At 37.7% G+C, this 18,541-nt stretch overlaps 1 protein-coding gene across 5 annotated transcripts in view; it reads right to left on the bottom strand.

The window, feature by feature from the left end:
* The window catches only part of LOC149537842 (uncharacterized), a 310,563-nt gene that overhangs the window by 105,352 nt on the left and 186,670 nt on the right, over nt 1–18,541 (bottom strand). For all 5 annotated transcript variants that reach the window (XR_016355921.1, XM_089799242.1, XM_089799243.1 and 2 more), the window contains exon 6: nt 17,520–17,607. Coding sequence is in view for 4 of the 5 variants with exons in the window: in XM_089799242.1 (XP_089655368.1) it covers nt 17,520–17,607 (88 nt within the window). In the remaining variant the exon portion in view is untranslated. The remainder of the gene's footprint in view (nt 1–17,519; nt 17,608–18,541) is intronic.

Below are 18,541 nucleotides of genomic sequence, written 5' to 3'. Positions count from 1 at the left end.
TGGAAAGAATCAACGATCTGCATTTCTTGGTTGTTTTCGGTGTTGGTAATTGGTGCCTGGTTAGTCACAACCCCTGGTTCTTCCAATCTCCAAGTGTCTGATCTCCAAGGTTTGATAAGATTGAGAGTTCACTGTTTTATTTGAGGTTTGATAACATCCTCAGCAGCGGGTTTCATTGAAATCTAATGTTTTATTGTTTATTGAGATCGGTTTTGGAACGAATTTCTATTAATAAAGATTTCCCAAGAACAGTTGAATAAGTTTGCAACTGGTGTCGATTCTTGAACTATTATACAAAAGTCTCAACGTATGGCATGAAATGATATCAGTGTTATAGAAGTGAAAGTAAACCCATATGGTAATAAGACTGTACGGCGCCAAAGGAGGAAACAAAGTGACCGTACGAAAATTCACCGTACTGTGTAGTGACAAGAATAGAGAAAGAAGGGCTTTTGCATACCAAGATCACACATACAGCAGCACTCAGGCACAAGACATATGATAGTTACGCAAGTCATATGAACGACTTCAAACAATTAGCAAATCAAAACTTCAAGAAAATTCCCTCTAATAGTGTACGGAGATAGGAAGAGAAGAAGCCGTACAGCTGGGAGTCATAGGTTGGGGGGAAATAACACAAGAGAGGAAGGACAGGAAGGATAGAAAAATAATGCAAGAAACCGTACAGCACATCTAGGAAAGAGTTGAATATACAATCAAGCCGTACCATTAAAGGAATAAGCCGTACCATCACCTGGGAGGCTAGATCCAGTCAAACCGTACCATAAAAATTGTTCACAGGATTTTTGGAAGCCCTACAGTACAGGACAAAAATTGTGAAAAGCAACTGCCATAATGGTGTGACATTTATTCACCAAACGAAAAAAGGGTAACAGTTATGCAGTCAGCGGGAAAGAGGGTTTGGAAGAGAAAACTAGACGAAGACATGAACAAGAATGCGAAGACACTACCATCTGGAATTCATGTAGCAGGAGGGACATATGCAGGGACCAGTAATGCAGGTACAAGTTAGAAGAAAGCAAAGCAAACAAAGCAACCGGCAGAACTTCCTACAGTACAGAGTATCACATTCGAAGGGTTAAATGGTGCAGAGTGCCGGAAATGGTGGCAGGAGACCCCAAACAACCACTAGGTGAAGGCTAGTATCTGAAGAGCACAGGTTGAATGGGTAGTGCAAATGCCAGTATTTTGCATCAGAGACTACCAAGGGTTTTTGCGCATTATGATTGAAACATATGATAGGTTCCCAAGAAGCAGTACATTCAAATACCTTGGTTGCAAATTAATAGTATCATTTAGACTGGCTGATTTTACACGGGTATTTGGCATACCTGGCCATGCACAGGGAGGGAGAAAAATAGAAAGCAAGCCGAAAAAGTTAAGCCGTGAAGTGAAGATGAAGTTGATACAGCTTGTGTGCGGAGACCTGTCGCAGGTAGAATAGGAGGCTCTTTCAGACACGTCCAAAGGCAAAGGACTAAAGAAATCTAATATCCAGGAGGGGCATTGGCGTTGTTTGATGGACATAGTTAAAAGTCGTCTCATAGGTTTGAGCCACGCTTTAGATATCTCTTTTCCCACATAGCCATGATGAACAAAATCTTGCATGGCAGAGTTTATGATTGGGCAGCACTATTGGCCAAGCGGATGTCAGAATTTATGACATTACAGCACAAAACGTTCTATATGCCACATTATTCTATTGGTTTGTTTTTGGATGCAACGACACAGATGATTCCGAATGATGCACTAGAGGCAAAACCGGGACCACTTGCGCCTAGCAAACCACCTATAATGCAGTGCAAGCACTTGGATACTCTCAGCACCAAAATAGTAGGGCAGAAGCGACCAAGGCAGGATGGTGGCGACACAGATAGTGGCCGAGAGGAGACATCTTCAGAGGAGAACGGGTCTAATGGGGAAGGGGAAGATGACGAAGAGGTAGAAGTGACCACGGCTATGCCCTTAAGATTTCCACAGCCTATGCTTTCAACTACGACACATTTGGTTCCGATGGGTACACATGGTATCCTAGGGTTTGGATAGTTCAGACAGCCAGTGGTGATGACGCCAGTTTCAACTACGATGCAGCCCACCATAGAGACACGAGCTGTAGCGGAGTCACATCCAGCACCGACGGAGATGGTAGCTCCGGAGGCACCAATGGAGCCGGCTCGTGAGACTCTACCAGATACAGGAGAGACTTTGGTACCAAACATGGAGATGGAGATAGACACAAAGACAGAGGTGTTGGAGGTACTTGCAGGCGAGCAGTTGGGGACATCAGGTGTCCAACTAGATATAGTAGGATCTGATGGGATGGTCACAGTAGACATGGCACTGTTGGCATCACCAGAGCAAGACAGCGAGGAGAGGACCGAACCCAGAGGGTGAGTGCCTTTTTGAGTACGAAGTTCCACTGAACTCCGGCACGTAGAGTGACATACGTGCCGACACCCTTGCCGACACCCACACGGGAAGCAGTTTAGGAGATTCCATTTCAGGAGGTTGCGCAGGCACAGAGTGGAGTACCGCATAGCGTTGTTGAGCGTATGGTGGATGCAATGGAGAAGGCTATGGGTACATAGCAAGAACACCCACTAGCGCAAGAGACAGTGACAACGGAGGAAGATTTTCTTGAGGATGTCGCAGCTCTAGCATCTTGAGCTCGCGAGGTTTTGGCTTCAGCAAAGATGCAAGCATTGGAGTCGATGGGGAAGGAGCTGGAGGAAGTCATATCCTTCATACGGACAGGATGTCCACCTGCCTTTATGGTTTGTTTTGAGGAGAGAGGATGGCCCGATGTGGAGACCACGGAGATGCGACAAGATTGGTTCATGATGAGGAAACTCGAGATGGAGGGTCGGATTGAGATACTGATTCAGGAGATCGCAAGGTTACACAAGGAGATATACTACACCCTTCGGAGGAGTCAGGTGGACCAGATAGCAGCTGAGAGAGCTCAGGAGGAGTCAACTGCCAGGTTTGCATCAGAGAGGGCGGTCTAGCAATCCGAGAGGACAGCCCTGTTTGCAGCAAAAGAATAGTTAGCAACAGCAAATGAACAGTTGGTGGCAGAAAAAGAAAAGATGGCAGCGGAAATGGAGAAGGAATTGGGAGAGGTCGAAGAGATGATGTAGTCAACCCTAGAGCTGCAATTGGAAGTAGAAGCAGAGCTGAAGATCAGGAAAGAACGGGTCTACAAGCTAAGAGAGAGGTGAACGAGTTGCGGATATGGAAGGCCACTATGCCAGGGACGCATCCCTCTGTCTAGTACTTATGCATTGATGCATTTTGTTAGTAAAATTTTGTTATGAATTTTGTTGTATTTTCGTCTGGAGACGACTTTTCTTTTGGGGGGGATGATGTTGTCAGTAAATGTATAATGTAGCCGACGAGTAGAGTAGTATCCGAACGAGTGCGTGACGCTTGAGTCACCCCTTTGAAAAGGTATATGTACACGTCCGAGATGGACTTTGGAATCATGGTGGTAATCATCATTGATCATTGTAGTCATTGTAATCGGATTGTAATCAGCAAGTGCATAAATGAATAAAGTACCTGTTCTGAATTGAATCGTTTTATACATGTGTTGGACTTCCTACCCTATGTGGTAAACACTTGCCAGCCTGTGGACAGTGAATGAGAGTTTATAGCCAAAAGAGGAGAAGGACATTTCGTTGATCAAATGGCTGTCGAACCTGGCACTACTGAGGGAACTTTCCAGGAATCAGGCACAGATCATTGATATGCAGCGACTCATGGAAGAAACTCTCAAGAAGTTGGCGGAGAACAAAATGGCCATAGCACGAACTCGGTGTCATGTAAATCAAACTCTTAGCCAGCACGTTCTCGACCTTCCATGCCGACTTTTCCACCACCGACGAAGGCACAATACGGAGGGAGACAACCTTTGAAGAGATGAGAGAAGACTGGAAGAATGCAAACCTTGAAGAAGATATATCCTACAAAGACTACACAGATCTAAGAATGAGACATTTGGGAAGCGAAAATAGAGGATACTTTAACGATGATCTTAGAAGGAAGTTGAGTAAGGTAAATCTGCCTCCATTTGACAGATCGGGTTACAGATTTGCGCAAGTGTGGGTAATGAAAGCCGACTACCTACTTCCAACTGAATCTTATGCCAAAAGAAGAAGCAATCAAGTTTGCTACACTTCACTTGGAAGGAGTTCCACATGAATGGTGGCACCACGGCACCATCACATTAGGACATGATCAAATTAGTACTTATGCAGAATTCACGGAAAAATTGATAGAACGATTTGATTGTAAAGATCTACAACTCAATTTCAAAGATTTGGCACAACTAAGACAAATTGGATCGGTCGATCAGTTCATTGCAGAATTTCGAAAACTCTCTATTTTGGTCATGGACATTTCCAAAAGGAGACGAGTAGTGCTCTTCATGGACAGACTGACAGGACCTTTGAAAGGTTGGGTAAAGGGGTTCAATCCTGGCACCCTATTGGAAGCAATCAATAAAGCATAGAGTATGGCATCATCTTTGGCATCATCCTCTCGAAGTTACTCACATTCTAAACCGTCAACGTTTCTGAGGGAAAAACCTCCGTCCAAGAAGCCGTTGTTGGATGAAGCTACTAGACAAGAACTCTGAAGGAAGAAACTGTGTTTCAATTGCAAGGGACATTGGGAGCCTGGCCACCGATGCCTCGAAAGGGGGAAGATCCATTACATTGAGGTCATGTTAGATGATGAGGACAAACAGGAAGAAATTTCGGCCAAAGATAACCAACCCCACAATGACACCAACATCAGTTTAAACCATACGGAGAGAATTGCTGCTTTGGTATAACGCAAAGGAACCATTGCCTTGGCCAGCAACTTGAGGTGCACAGTTTTTCATGTACGGGGTACCCTTCAAGGACAAAGGGTTACAATGATGTTGGATAGCGGAGCTACTCTAAATTTCATAAACTCATCCTTGGTAAAATGAAGAAGTCTACCTATGGAGGTGCACGCAGGCTTTCAGGTCAAGGTTGCCAGAGGGACTTTCCTACCCTGCACGCACCTTGTTCCTCAACTGAGTATCACAATGGCGAATCACACAGTGATTGAGGACTTCTTTATAGTGGACCTCGTTGACATGAAAGTTATTCTTGGCATACAGTGGATGGAGACCCTTGATGAATACATTCAGAGTTTCAAACGGATGGACTTCACTATTGTGGTTGACGAAAAGAAGGTTGTCCTTCAAGGAATGGCAAATGAAGGTCTGAAGGAAGTGTCTGCACATCAGATGGAGGCAATTTTTCGACACGTTGACGTTGCGTGGGCTACGCATTGTTTTATCTTGACGGAACCTATAAAGGGGCGTCAGACACCTCCGTAAGATGAACTTGAAGATACTTTAAGAAGACATGATAAAGTTTTCATGGATATTCCACCTGGCAAAATTTGGGACAAGAGGACTGTAATGTTCCCGTTATGAAATAAATAATAAATTAACTTTTGTAACAGGCCGATTGATTTAATGTATCACAAACCCATTTTTATTTTTGTTTCCGAAGTTTGTGATGCCATCGGCTATCTTTGTACACCCTCGGAAAGGTTTCCCAACGGGCATTTAAGCACAGCTTGTAGGAAGTCTGTAGGTATGCATTCTAGATTATTTCTCTGTACTGCGAACTCCTATTTAGGGTTCTTTGTTGTTCGCCATTTCGGAAGTGAAAGACCTTCCCTATTTGGCTTATTGCAGTTTTGGTGGGATTCAACCCACACCCTATTCTGTTAATGCATGTACTAATTCGATTGAATCTGGGAAGTCGGAGCACCATCTTTCGGCATATATATATATAATTTAGTTTCTAATATTTTCTGATGTTATTATCATTGTTCAACGCAACTGTGTCTAACTTTCCTGCAAGTTACTTGTGTTAATTATATTGCATTGTCAAACTTCTCTGCATTTCCTTTGTCATACTACACCACCATACACCATTGACAACATCATCATCCTACTACCGTATGGACACTTGCCATTGCTGTACATACGGACACCTTCACCTCACCATACAGCCTTTCCTAATCACCGTACGGGCTTCTTTAATCACCGTACAGCCTTTAACTAACCACCATACAGTTTCTTCCCACAACCGTACGCCTTCTCTTGATACTGTACAGCCTACTCATTGTGATCCCTATGCAATACGGACTTTTTTTCTTTGCTCTACCATATGGCATCACACTTGCTCCTCGTATAGTGCTACTGTACAACATTTTTTCCACATGAACTGTCTTGTCTGGTACATTGTACACCACATTCAGTTGGTTGTTCCTTGCGTAGGGGAAAACAAGAACATTACACTGGTATTATAGGTATTGATCATGAAAAGGCATTGACTAAAATTCGACTAGACAGTCTTAATTCAACACTTAATTAATTATACTAATTGAGATCATGAGCAGTGGAAGTGATTTAGAGAGGAACGATAATAATTAACGTCGATCTGGATTGGAAGTATAATGGAAAGGTGCAATTATCATAAAAGTTGTTCAACTAAGAGTGCAAGTCTCATTGCTAGCCCAAGTGGTGCGAATTAACAATTTGTTGTGAAGAAAAACAAGGACATAGAACATGTCTTTCACCCAAATGACTTATTCAAATACATGGTATAAGAAGGAAGACTTTGAGGCATCATTGAAAACTTGCTTCTTTATTTAATCCATCTTTGGACCTGCTTGACAAGAGCATATGCCATTGGCATTTTGGTTGCAAGTTATCATCGTAGATCAGAGACAGCACTGTGAGTGCATGTATAGAAGGACAATCAGAAACGGCATCCATTTTGAAGTTACAAGCATATAAGTCAGAATCTGAAACATCAACATATCACCCAGCGTATTACACTTTGCATAATTATATTGACATAACAGATACAACAAATACATTGCTAAAAGCAATACTTATCGATGGCATATTCTCATTGTTTCTATCAGATATAACGTCGTTATATTATCAGTATATACAATAATGTTATCATATACATGGCAAAGTCACATTATCAGACATTGCTGTTAATATACTGATATCCATATCATCTTGCATATATTTATATTATTTAGTAATTTACATTAAAAATAGCAGTTGATACCTCATAATTTCCATTGCTTAGTCTATGTGCAAGTATCTGATAGAGTAAGAGAGAGAAACTAAGGTAATTGCCCAATTTTCCAAGTTAGCCAAAAAAGGGGCATTGTCTGCTAAAAAGGAGAAAAAAATGCTGTAAAATAACCCCTCCCACTCTATATTAACTTTTTTTTTATTCCCTTTTTCTCAAGTTTAGATTTCACACATTATACTTTGCATGCTTTCAGATTACTAAGTTTCTGACTTTGTTGTAAGTCTATTCGATGCTGGATTTGGTACAAGCCTTCAAACAACTTTGTAGCTATAGTTTTAAATATAAACAAGGAATGTTTCTATTGGTTGAAATAACTAATAATAAAAATAAATTCTAGTTACAGATTGAATATCATATGACAGATTACAGATAAGGAAGGTGTATGAATCTGACCTCTAGATTAACAGCATTTGCCTTAGAAAAATGAAAAGGCAAAAATTTGGTCAATGCATTCATAATTGAAAAACTCCCATCCGGCAAACACTTGACAAGGCTTGAAAATGCAAATCAGCAAAAACTCGTCAAGAACTTGGCAACATAAGAATCTGATTAAATCTTATTAGAAGTACCTTTTTTTGTTTTGGCAAAATTCAATGAGTAGATGCACCCAATGAGTCAATAAATGAGTGCATAAAAGAAATAAAGAGTCTACTCCAAGGAGTACATTGTGGTTATACCCCCTCGATCAGCACGACAAACTATGGCTCAATCTCCATCATGAATGCAGATGTTGGTGATAATAGAAATCACTCCTCATCCTCAACCTCCACATCCTGCTCAATGTCATCCAATATAAATCCAAATCCACCCCTCTCCTCTATAAACAATAGAGGTTCGTCCAACATTATCCAATCACTATAAGGATCTATATCATCTAAATGAAATTGAGCACGTAATATTTCCTTTACTTTCCTTGTGCGCAAACAAACATTATATTGCACAAAGACAAGGGCACTGTGTAATTTCCCCTTTCCAAGCAACAGGAGATGAGTTGATGATTGCCCTATCACCCAAGTTCTCATAGGCCAACAAGTTGATAAGGGGACTCACTACGGGGCTCCTTGTGCAATTTCAGGTTGTAGTTGAACAAGGTTCCAACTTGCCTGCAGAGTTCAGACTGCATCAAGGATTAGAGAGGTTTAGACAGAGTTTGATTTTAGGCCCTGGATTGCATTTTATTAATAAATAGGTAAATTATTATTTCTTAAGTTTGGGTAATAATAAAAGAGTGATAGAATATTCAGTTTATAATAAAATAATAACATAATTAAAAAGAAAAGTTGAAACATATTTATCAAATTATCAATAGTCACAAACTTGCAAATTTGAAATGTGTAGCTTGTACGAAGCATGCAAAAGACTCCACGTACTATGCCCAGTGTTTAAGTGGTTCTTTCACTCTTAGCCACAGATTTGAAGAGAATAGCTCACCACTTGATTTCCTATAATTTTCAATTTAGCCACAACAAGGTCTCTCAACTCAAACTCGAGTGAATTCCTCTGAATGCATGCAGTAGCATCCTCAATAACCTTTCCATTGGAATTTTAAAAGGAAACCAGGGCTGAAAAATTATCTTGCCTCATGAATGGGTTGGTGGAGCCAATTGTTCCACTTCCTACCAATGATATCCCATTGGGGATCGGATTTGAGGCAATCCCCCAAATAATATTTTTTTTTGGACTCCTTGACCCTTATCCATGGCCTCATAAAGATACCCCATTGGGGTTTGTTCCCCATCTACCAAGAAAACTCTAACCAAAAGCTTTCTCAAATATTTTGTCATTAATGTATGTAGTAATTATCTACTACAAACTTCATCGAGAGCATTTTAAAAGGCAATTTGAGGCATTACATTAGCGAAGGATAGATTAGAGATGAGAAAAATCAAAAAAAAAAAAAATCTGGTATTTTTATATGTTTCAAAAAAATGCATTTTTAGAGGCATCTAGAGCAGAATTTGGGATTAAAACGGTCATTTGTTCCTTACAATGATGTGTTAAAGTCATCATGCTAAAAGACTGCTGCTACATCTCTTGAAGACCTTTCCAACAGTGTATTTTGTTTTGAATTTTGAGAAACAACTGAAAAATTTATGACCCCACAGAGTTCAGGTAACCAAATGCCAAAACAATGTGTCTTCTTCCATATCTGTGAGCTCTTTTCCTTAAAACTCTTTTACTTTTCAAGTGTTCTCATTGAAGAGAATGTCATGTATCAACACCGTGAAGCATTTTTAGGCTAAAGGGAAGGCAAGTAAAAATCAAATCTTGGCAATGTGTGTCCAGGTTGTGGTTGAGTTGGTCGACGAACTTGTTGAGCCCACATGATTCAAGATGAATTGTCACTTTTCTATTCAACAAGACCTGAGTCAGATTTGTTCAAATATGCAACAGTTTCCATGTGCAAAAGTGACAAATCACTACGAGGAGATTTGGAAAGGCACAGGTGTCGCCCATGTTGTGCACTCAAAAAGAGAATAACGATGTCGAGATAGCTATAATGACCACATGGTGCGTATTTAGAGCCTCTTTTTGGTTGGATTTCCAAAATTCAGTTCAAGGAATTATTTCTATATAAGCTTGCAGGCACATTGTAATAAAAGAAAATCAAAGGTTCTAGATTCTTTCATTCACTACTTTGAAGAGCATTTAAAAAATAGTTATTGGATCATTCTTCGACCTTAGCTCTGTATTCAGATTAACAATGGAGGAGACACAATGGATTGTGTCCAGTTTGATTTTACTGTGTGTTTTGCTCTGATTTTGTGAATAATTTTAAGCTCTGTGTCATTCTAGAGGGACATAGCTATCAATTTGTTATTTTCAAGCTTTTATAATTTTGTTAGAGATGTATAAGTTGTTAAACAATGTTATATGCTCTTTAAATGTTTGTAATTTGAGGTAATACCATGCAATTTGGTGAAAGAAATTCTCATAGAATAGTTCTTTTCGGGGTATAGCAGGAAAATCTTTTGCAAGCCTTAGTAAGTGCTTCTCACAAAAAGATATGAATATTCTGCTCCATGTTTGCCTGAGTCTAGCGTGATGTTCTCTTTCCAAGGCAATTTCTGCTCGCTTTCTGGGATTGTTATTCTTGTTATTTCTGAGGGAAATTCTAAGGGTTTCAAAATATTGGTGCATTGCTTTAGCTTTTCTGCGTAATGTAAGCTAAGGGCACATGTGATATAAGAACATTAGCGATGTTGTAATAAGGCCCAAGAGTTCATATGTGTTCATGATGTAACGACACAAAGATGTTTTAAGCCAAAGTTGGGCAAAATCTAGACATTGTGACCTATTAAAGATTTTTGGCGAAACATCGCTCAAAGGGGGTCAAATAATGAAGGCCACCTTAAAAACATGTAAATTGGGTCATTTCCATCCTAAACATGTCAAATGCAATGGTGTTGAGGTCCTAGAGAACTCCCAAGGGCAAAGAGTAAAACTGTTGTAAAGTTGTCAAAGTTGTCATGACAACTTTGCAACTTTCAAGCGCCCATTAACAAAATCACCAATAATGGTAACCTAATTCAAACTTGGTTGAGGGAACTTGGTGATTGGTCAAAACAAGTTTATAAATGCCTCAGAACTCAAGGCATTTTGAGTAGTTGCAGTTTTGGATTTTTGGAGCAATAAAATCGTTGGAGATTCTATCTTCGTGTTTTCCTATAATTGTTTCATACTGATTGAATTGAAAGACATGATCAAGTTGCACATCCATATTCTCATGGGTGTTATCTTTCATTTCCAATAGGTTTGAAATCTTGAAGTGATCCCTCTTGAATTTGGCATTAACATCTTTCTTGGCTGGTCTTAAAACCCCAAAGACCTAGGGTTTGGCAGAAATCATGAATTTTGGCTTATTATCCTCCGACCAATTTTCTTGAAACTATGTGGTTTGATAGGTCTCCCTATGCCTTGTAAGATTATGCAACTCTACTCCAACAAAATGGCCATATTTGGTAGGAGTCCCTAGGCTTGGCATCTCTTTGTGATAGGGAGAAAGATGTGCAATCAAAGTTTCAAAACTAATTGAAAGGGAGGAAGGGGTTTGAATGATTGAAGAAGGTTGTTTCGATTTTGCTTGGTGGATCAAAGACCAAAGGAGTCACCAGTTTAGTTGTGAAGGATCAAAACCTTGTTGGTGTCTTCTAAGCCCAAGCCTAATTAACCCTTTAGGCTAAACTGGACAATAAGCATTAGGTGGTTCATTGATCAAATCAAAACCTAGATCTATGATATTGTTTGAGGGACCCATAAAGCTATTAAAGAATGCCCTTAGTTTGTTTGATCATCTTGTGTGGGAAGTTATAAGCCAATTCTCCATCAAGTAGAGCTAATCGACAAACTAAGCCTAATTAGGGCAACTATCCAAAAGTGGATATTAGGGTCACTTTTGGAAGTTGAAATCAGTAGCATCTGTTGTCTGATGATATAAGAACCCTCCATAAGAGGTGCAAGAATGTGTTGGTGGAGTTGGGCCCTGCAAACCCCTTAAAAAATCCCAATCCATTAAGGACATCTTAAGGAGTCATAAGGGCATTGTTGGATTCATGAAAGAACGAATGGGGAATGACCTAGGACTTCCATATTCAGGTTGAAGGGAGTCCTTAGAATACAAATAGGAGGTCCAAACCCCAAGAATTAGTGTGTAGATAAGAAGTGTCATTTTTTAGAAGAATGCTAAGGGATGCACTCTTGATTGTGTAAGAGAGCACTTTGGGACCTTTTTTAAGGGTCGTTGTCCATCCAATCTCTTGCCTCCTCATCATTGTTTCACAGGGTGCAATTTGTCCCACTACTATGAACCTTTTGGACTGTAATTATTTAGGTGTGAGCCTCTTACAGTACAACAATGTCAATGGTTGACAATAATGGTCATATAAATTTTGGAGTATTACTCAAAGTATTAGGGAATTGTATCAGGAAAGAGATATACTATGCAAGTTCAAGCAAAATCATGTACAATTTTGTTTTCAAAACTTTTGAGGAAGAGCAACAAATCGATGAAGTGTGTGATGACCAACAACCATTGATGATCAATCTATCCTTACAAGATGGAGTTCGATATCATTTCTAAAAAGGGATATGTACAACTTCCAGATTGTCTTTTCCATCATTGATTGGAGCTCTAGAATTTAACGCTTTCCGTTCATTCCATCCAAAACCTTGTGTGCATCTCAAGATTGTATTTGTTCTATGTCCACCATTAGCAATGGTCATGTTACCAAAGAAAGGATTTGACGATGGTGCAGTATATCAAACTTGGAATGAATCTGTGAAATAATATCCATGTTGAAGTGATGTAATTAATGTTGAATGAAAGATACTACCAACTTTTCAAACATGTAATTAAAAAGTCCTTGAGGCTCAATTCTCTTAATTATGGTAGTGGTTTATTCCTATTTGGAGCAGCAATTTTTGGTATATGCAGCTTCAAGAGTTTTCTAGAAGTTTTTATTATATTCTAACAACGTATTGAGAATTTTTTTTGTGTTGATAGATAATAATTAATAGGCCTTGTTAGGATTTTAACATAGAAAACAAAGATAAACAACAACAGATAAGATAAGATAAGATAATGATATTAATGTCCAACGAGAGACCAACTAAAGGATCCAAGGGATTGGAAGATACAATAGGGATGAGGAGCAACCCAGCGGGAGCAGCAAATGGTGTCCAAAAAAGAGCGAATAAGAAAGCAACAAAAGGAAACAAGCAACAAATGAGAGAAAGACTAGAAATCCCTTCTCGGCAAGAAGAAAACCATCACCGAAGGATAAGGCCTAGGGTGACCCGCAGCCCGGCCCAATCTGTGAGTAGAACTGGAGATAGGGTGTCATTGTCTGATAAACCCACAACAAGGTCTAACAATCTGGCATGTCCAGAGACAGGCGTAGTAAGCGGTTGCTTCATGATCCTAGAGGGTGACATGGGTGGGAAAAAGGCAGTGATGAGTTGATTTGAGGCTTGACTCTAAGGAAACAAAAGTTGTAAAGTGTGGTCACAGAGGTGTGGAGTCTCCCAGTGATGAGTTGTAAAGTTGTAAGGGAGAGAAAAATAGGAGCAAGGGACACACAAAATTATCCTAGGAAAACCCTTCAAGATGAAGGGAAAAACCCAACCACACAACCAAAAATATCACTTTATTAACAATAAAATGATCTAGTGTACAATGCGTTTGACTTGATGCCATATATATAACACATAGAGAGACTCTTCACATTACAATGAAGGTCTCCTCAATTTCCCAAAACATGACTGTTTATTTTAAAATGCAACTCTTTGTATTTCCATTCCTCAACACATGTTGTTTGACACATGTCTTTATATTTAATATTACGATTTATCGTAAATGTTCTTTTCAGCTAAAGGTGACCAACCATAGCAATAATAACGCCCATATTTTTAGAGATAAAGATCTCTATCACAGCTACAATCTCCAACACTCTCTCTTAGCGAGAGAAAGAGATCTTTAGTTAAACAATCACACAAGGCTGCAATCGAAAATGTCAATAATAAATTTTGATCAAATCAATTCAAAATATTATTCATGGAATCACAAACCTGCAAGAATCACTCAGCAATTCATCATGGACTCGCTCAACCTGATGTTGTCATGGAATCTCTCAACATGACATACCTAAAAGGCTTACAACCATCTTTCATCACGGACTCTCTCAACGTGATGTCATGGAATCTGTCAACATAACAATAAGATAACAATTTACTCATTGTTAATAATCATGGAATCACTCAACATGATAGACCTATAACAATTGACTTATCATTAATAATCATGGAATCACTCAACGTGATATATGAAAATATTTGTTCATAACTAAAAATCATGGAATTGCTCAACATGAATCTATCTGAAAGACTCACAATAAGCTTTTCATCATGGGCTCTCTCAACAACAGAGAAATCCTGGGAAAACCTTTCAAGCTGAAGGTAAAAACCCAACCACACAACCAAAAATATCACTTTATTGATAATAAATTGTACAATGTCTTATGCTTGATGCAATATATATAACACATAGAGAGACTCTTCACATTACAACAAAGGTCTCTTCGACATCCCAAAACATAACTATATTTTCAAATATAACTCTTTGTGTTTCCATGCCTCAACGCATGTTGTGTGACACGTCATTATATTTAATATTATAATTTATCATAAATGTCCTTTTCAGCTAAAGTTGACCATAGCGATAATAACACCCATATTTTTAGAGATAAAAATCTCTATCACAGCTACAATCTCCAACAAGCCTAACACTTCAATATTCCTATTATTATTTCAAAAAAATTACATGAAACCTTGTTCAAAGTGCAAGCATCAAGAAGAAAAGAACAAGATAGAAAACCACTAGTATAGCCCAAGATGAATCATCTTATTTATTCAATGTATCTTACATTTTCCGCATCTTATATAGCAGGGAACTATAGGAAGGCATACCTTCCTTTACAATTACATGAGTGATATTGAGATACAAGTTGATAAAGTCCTCTGCGTAGTGCTTGTTGCTTAGTGTAAGGCTAAATACAAAGGGGATTCTTGGTCAATACACTTTATGGATCCTCCTATTCTCATCTCATCTCTCTACCACTTTTGCAAGTGTCACTTGTCAAAAGTCTTCTATTGCAAAGATGTGGCTCCTGCATTCCTCAAACTTTTGGCTAAGCTCATTTCATTAGTTTAACTTAATGACATTAGAGGAGAAGAACCAACATACCATCATGCATCCAATTTTACAGATTTTAAATAAGATGATTAGTGATAGCATAGATTATTTTATCATATATATGCCAAAACATGTTAATGCTCCTGGCTTGTCAAAAAGATGTATGCTTCATTTGTCTGAGTAAAACCATGTAAAACATGAAGCACTTGGAATTGCCAAAATACCCAATCCTTACAACATCTACCAAAAGTCGTAAATTATCATATTGTCTTTCCTTAGAGAAGTAATGCTAACCTTTCAGAAAGACCATGCACCTAGTTTAAGTGCAAAAACCTAAACCATACTTGGTAATAGAGATGCTAGAAACCAAGATATATACTCTAAAAAATGGAAATTATGGAGTCAATCATAAGCCTAGCTTAAATATTGACATAGTTCTCACCTTAGATTCGAAGAACAACTGCATGATAATCAATCCTTTACTCATCTATGAGTGAAGTATATCAAATACTACTGAATAAACCTTTAAGTTTTGAACTAAGTTAAAACATCAAAAAACTTAGAAACATCAGAAAGGTAAGCAATCCTTATTGTGTCTATCAAAAAAATCATTAAACTACCAAGGGATACATATCTTCCCCAACCATTTCGAGATCAATCTTGAGCAAAAAAGTAATATTACAATTTCCGTAGAGAAGTAATAGTAACATTTTTTCTCTTTATTTTAATTCAAACTATACTAGATAGCATAGTATTTAGAAACTGAGATATAGACATTTGGAAATAATATAAGCTCAGAATCGATCAAAAATTTGTCAGAATAATAGCTACTACTAATGTTTTAATCAACAACCCTGAAGAAATAAGCTCAATGTACCTATATTTTTGAAAGTAACTAAGAATGTTTCTATCAAGGACCATTAAATAGGTACTTATCTAAAAACAAGAAGAAAAGAATATAAAATATATATATATATATATAGATAGATAGATAGATAGATAGATAGATAGATAGATAGATATAAATAAAAGTGTATATATATATATAGGAGAGAACAAGAGAGATGCAAAAAGAGGAGCTAATAAAGAATCTATAACTATATCTATATGGAAATATATATATATATATATAGATACCCAACACTAAGAGAGAGAGAGAGTGTGTGTGAATGTAAACAAAGAGAAAAATAAATGAGTCCTTCTCAGCCTAGCCATAGCCGAGGAAAGAAATAAAAGCTAATGTTTATTTTAACCAGAATCCATAGAATTATGATAAACTCTTCTATATTATCAACATTGTTAAGCAGTAGTTCTACTGTAAACCCTAAACAATTATAGAGCTTCAAATTACCACTTCCTAGTTACTTTCAAAAACTACTACCAGCAAGTCTCAAATATTGATGTTGAAACTAGCTGTAAACTAGATGTAAGTTTGAACCACAAAACGAAACCCGTCCAAGCATTTACTGCAGCTAGGACGACTCCTCAGAGTCCTCATCACTATGGTCCACTTTATCAACTTTAAGAAACCATTCTAGACCTTTCCATCCTGGGTCGGTCCTCATTCACATTATACTGAGAAGGAAGTGTCAATTCCTTTTAACAGATGGAAGTCGCTTTGCAAACTTTTGGAGATTCGGAATCACCAGAATGGGGACCAGCTCAACTGCCTTATTTCTTATTCCATATTCACTCCTTTTGGGAATGCATAAAATGTCATCTATGTTTTCCATGACCAGTTCCAACACAGCTAAAAGTTGGTTCTTAAACAAACTGACATTATTTCACTATTGTTTCTATTTCTCTATCTACATGCTGAATGGTGGTTCAAAAAATATGCTATAATATCCATGTTAGTCTTAGGCCTATCTGCAAGCAAAGGAAATTCCTAACCAACAATTTACATGACTTCCCTGCTGATCAAACTATGCTTCGCATTCATCATTAGTTTCAGCCTGAGATCCAAGATTTCTACCCAAAATGACATCTCCTTTGCTCCTGGTTTTATATGCATAGGTGTATCCATTGGGAAAAGGCTCGTCACTGTAAAAAGAAGAAAGAATGCTGAAGGATAAATAAGGAACCAACAACACCCACAATCCGTGTGAAATGCATCAACAATGATGCTTGCATCATTTCAAGCCTGAAAATTGTCAAGGAAAGTAGTATGATCTAGGTCGATCAACTTTGATCCCTAGCTGACCATCTCTTGTCTTCTTCGGTAATAATTTCAGAAGCATATAGAAACATATTTTACTCCTATGTATAGACTGCATTGCCATCTTAATTATTAACTCATGTATTCAGTTTATCAGATATAGTAATAAACAAATAGAGACAACTTTTACGGGTAAGAATTCAAATTTGGGACACTGCATTTACTTTTAAAAAATTTCAGCTAATCTTAATTTATTTAAGTTATTTAAATAGTCATGCCCCTACCATCTCCAAAATTCAGCAAAATTTTTGCCATCCCTAAAGATGTGTCCGTACATAGCACAAAACCCCATCCCAGAAACACTAGTAATTACCTTTCCAAATGCAGGAAGATTTTCCTTGTAAAAATCTGCAAAAGATAGAAAATAAATGACATTTTTTTTCTTTGAACCTTGTTCTTTGCCATAGCTGTAGTAAATATTTACCTTGCTGAGTTTAATTTCAGAGCATACAAGGTCCAATAATTCTCCTGTTCCTGTACCAGAAATCGCAGAAATGGGAATTGGAGTAAACCTGACAACCAAAATTTTAAACATGGGGGTTAAGAATCTTAGGATTGCAGTTCACATTAGATTAAAAAAGTAGTAGGCTAGGTAAGTTTAATATTGTATAGGTTGAGATGTCTAGAAAAATATAATTCAAGGAAAGAGAGACTAAATTAATATTTTTTGTTTTATATCTCCATGCTTGAGCAATGTAAGTACTTTCCATTAGCATTGAACAGTATAATCTCCAACAAACGCTAAAAAAATGAATGTCTAGCAAGATTCATCCAAAGAATGAATCGAACCAGCACATGACAATAACATGAATAAAATGGGGAAACAAAGGGTCCTCTTGCCTCAAGCTACTAGCTGACTTCAATGGTGGCAAACTATTTGTAATATCCTAATATCGTGAGTTTATACAATAAGCAATTTTTATGATGTTTTGGGTCTATAAAATCTAAAGTATTATATAAAAGTGTTAATCATCTACGGCATTTCTATAATAATTATGAATAAATATTTTAAAAATAAAACATGGAACAGAAATTTTATACTGTACTGAAAATATATGATATTCGGAATATGAAACTTATTTTCAATCCTCAAATGAATACACAAATTTAAATCCAAACCCTAGCCTATCATGCTCAGATCTGATCTTTAACACTTGAAAATCAGAATATTAGCTAAACCCTATAATATGTAAATTTATCTTTTAAAAATTAACCCAACCTGAACAATAACAGCAATACTTATAACAAATATTAAGAAATAAATATTTTCTCCAGCAATAAACTAATTACCAATACCTTATTGTGTGGCCCTTCGAAATAATTGCCTTATAATAATTTTTTAAAGCATTCAAAAGTAAATCATAGCAGTAACTTTTTGCGGGTAACCACCATGCAAGATTATAAATCTCAATGTTGCCTCTTCAGAAATTGAAGTTTGGTATGATT

This window comes from Cupressus sempervirens, chromosome 9, assembly GCF_028749045.1.
Source record: "Cupressus sempervirens isolate cs-2001-9-10 chromosome 9, ASM2874904v1, whole genome shotgun sequence".
Lineage (NCBI taxonomy): Eukaryota > Viridiplantae > Streptophyta > Pinopsida > Cupressales > Cupressaceae > Cupressus > Cupressus sempervirens.
Note: the sequence above shows the minus strand (reverse complement) of the source record. Positions and strands in the feature narration are given on the sequence as shown.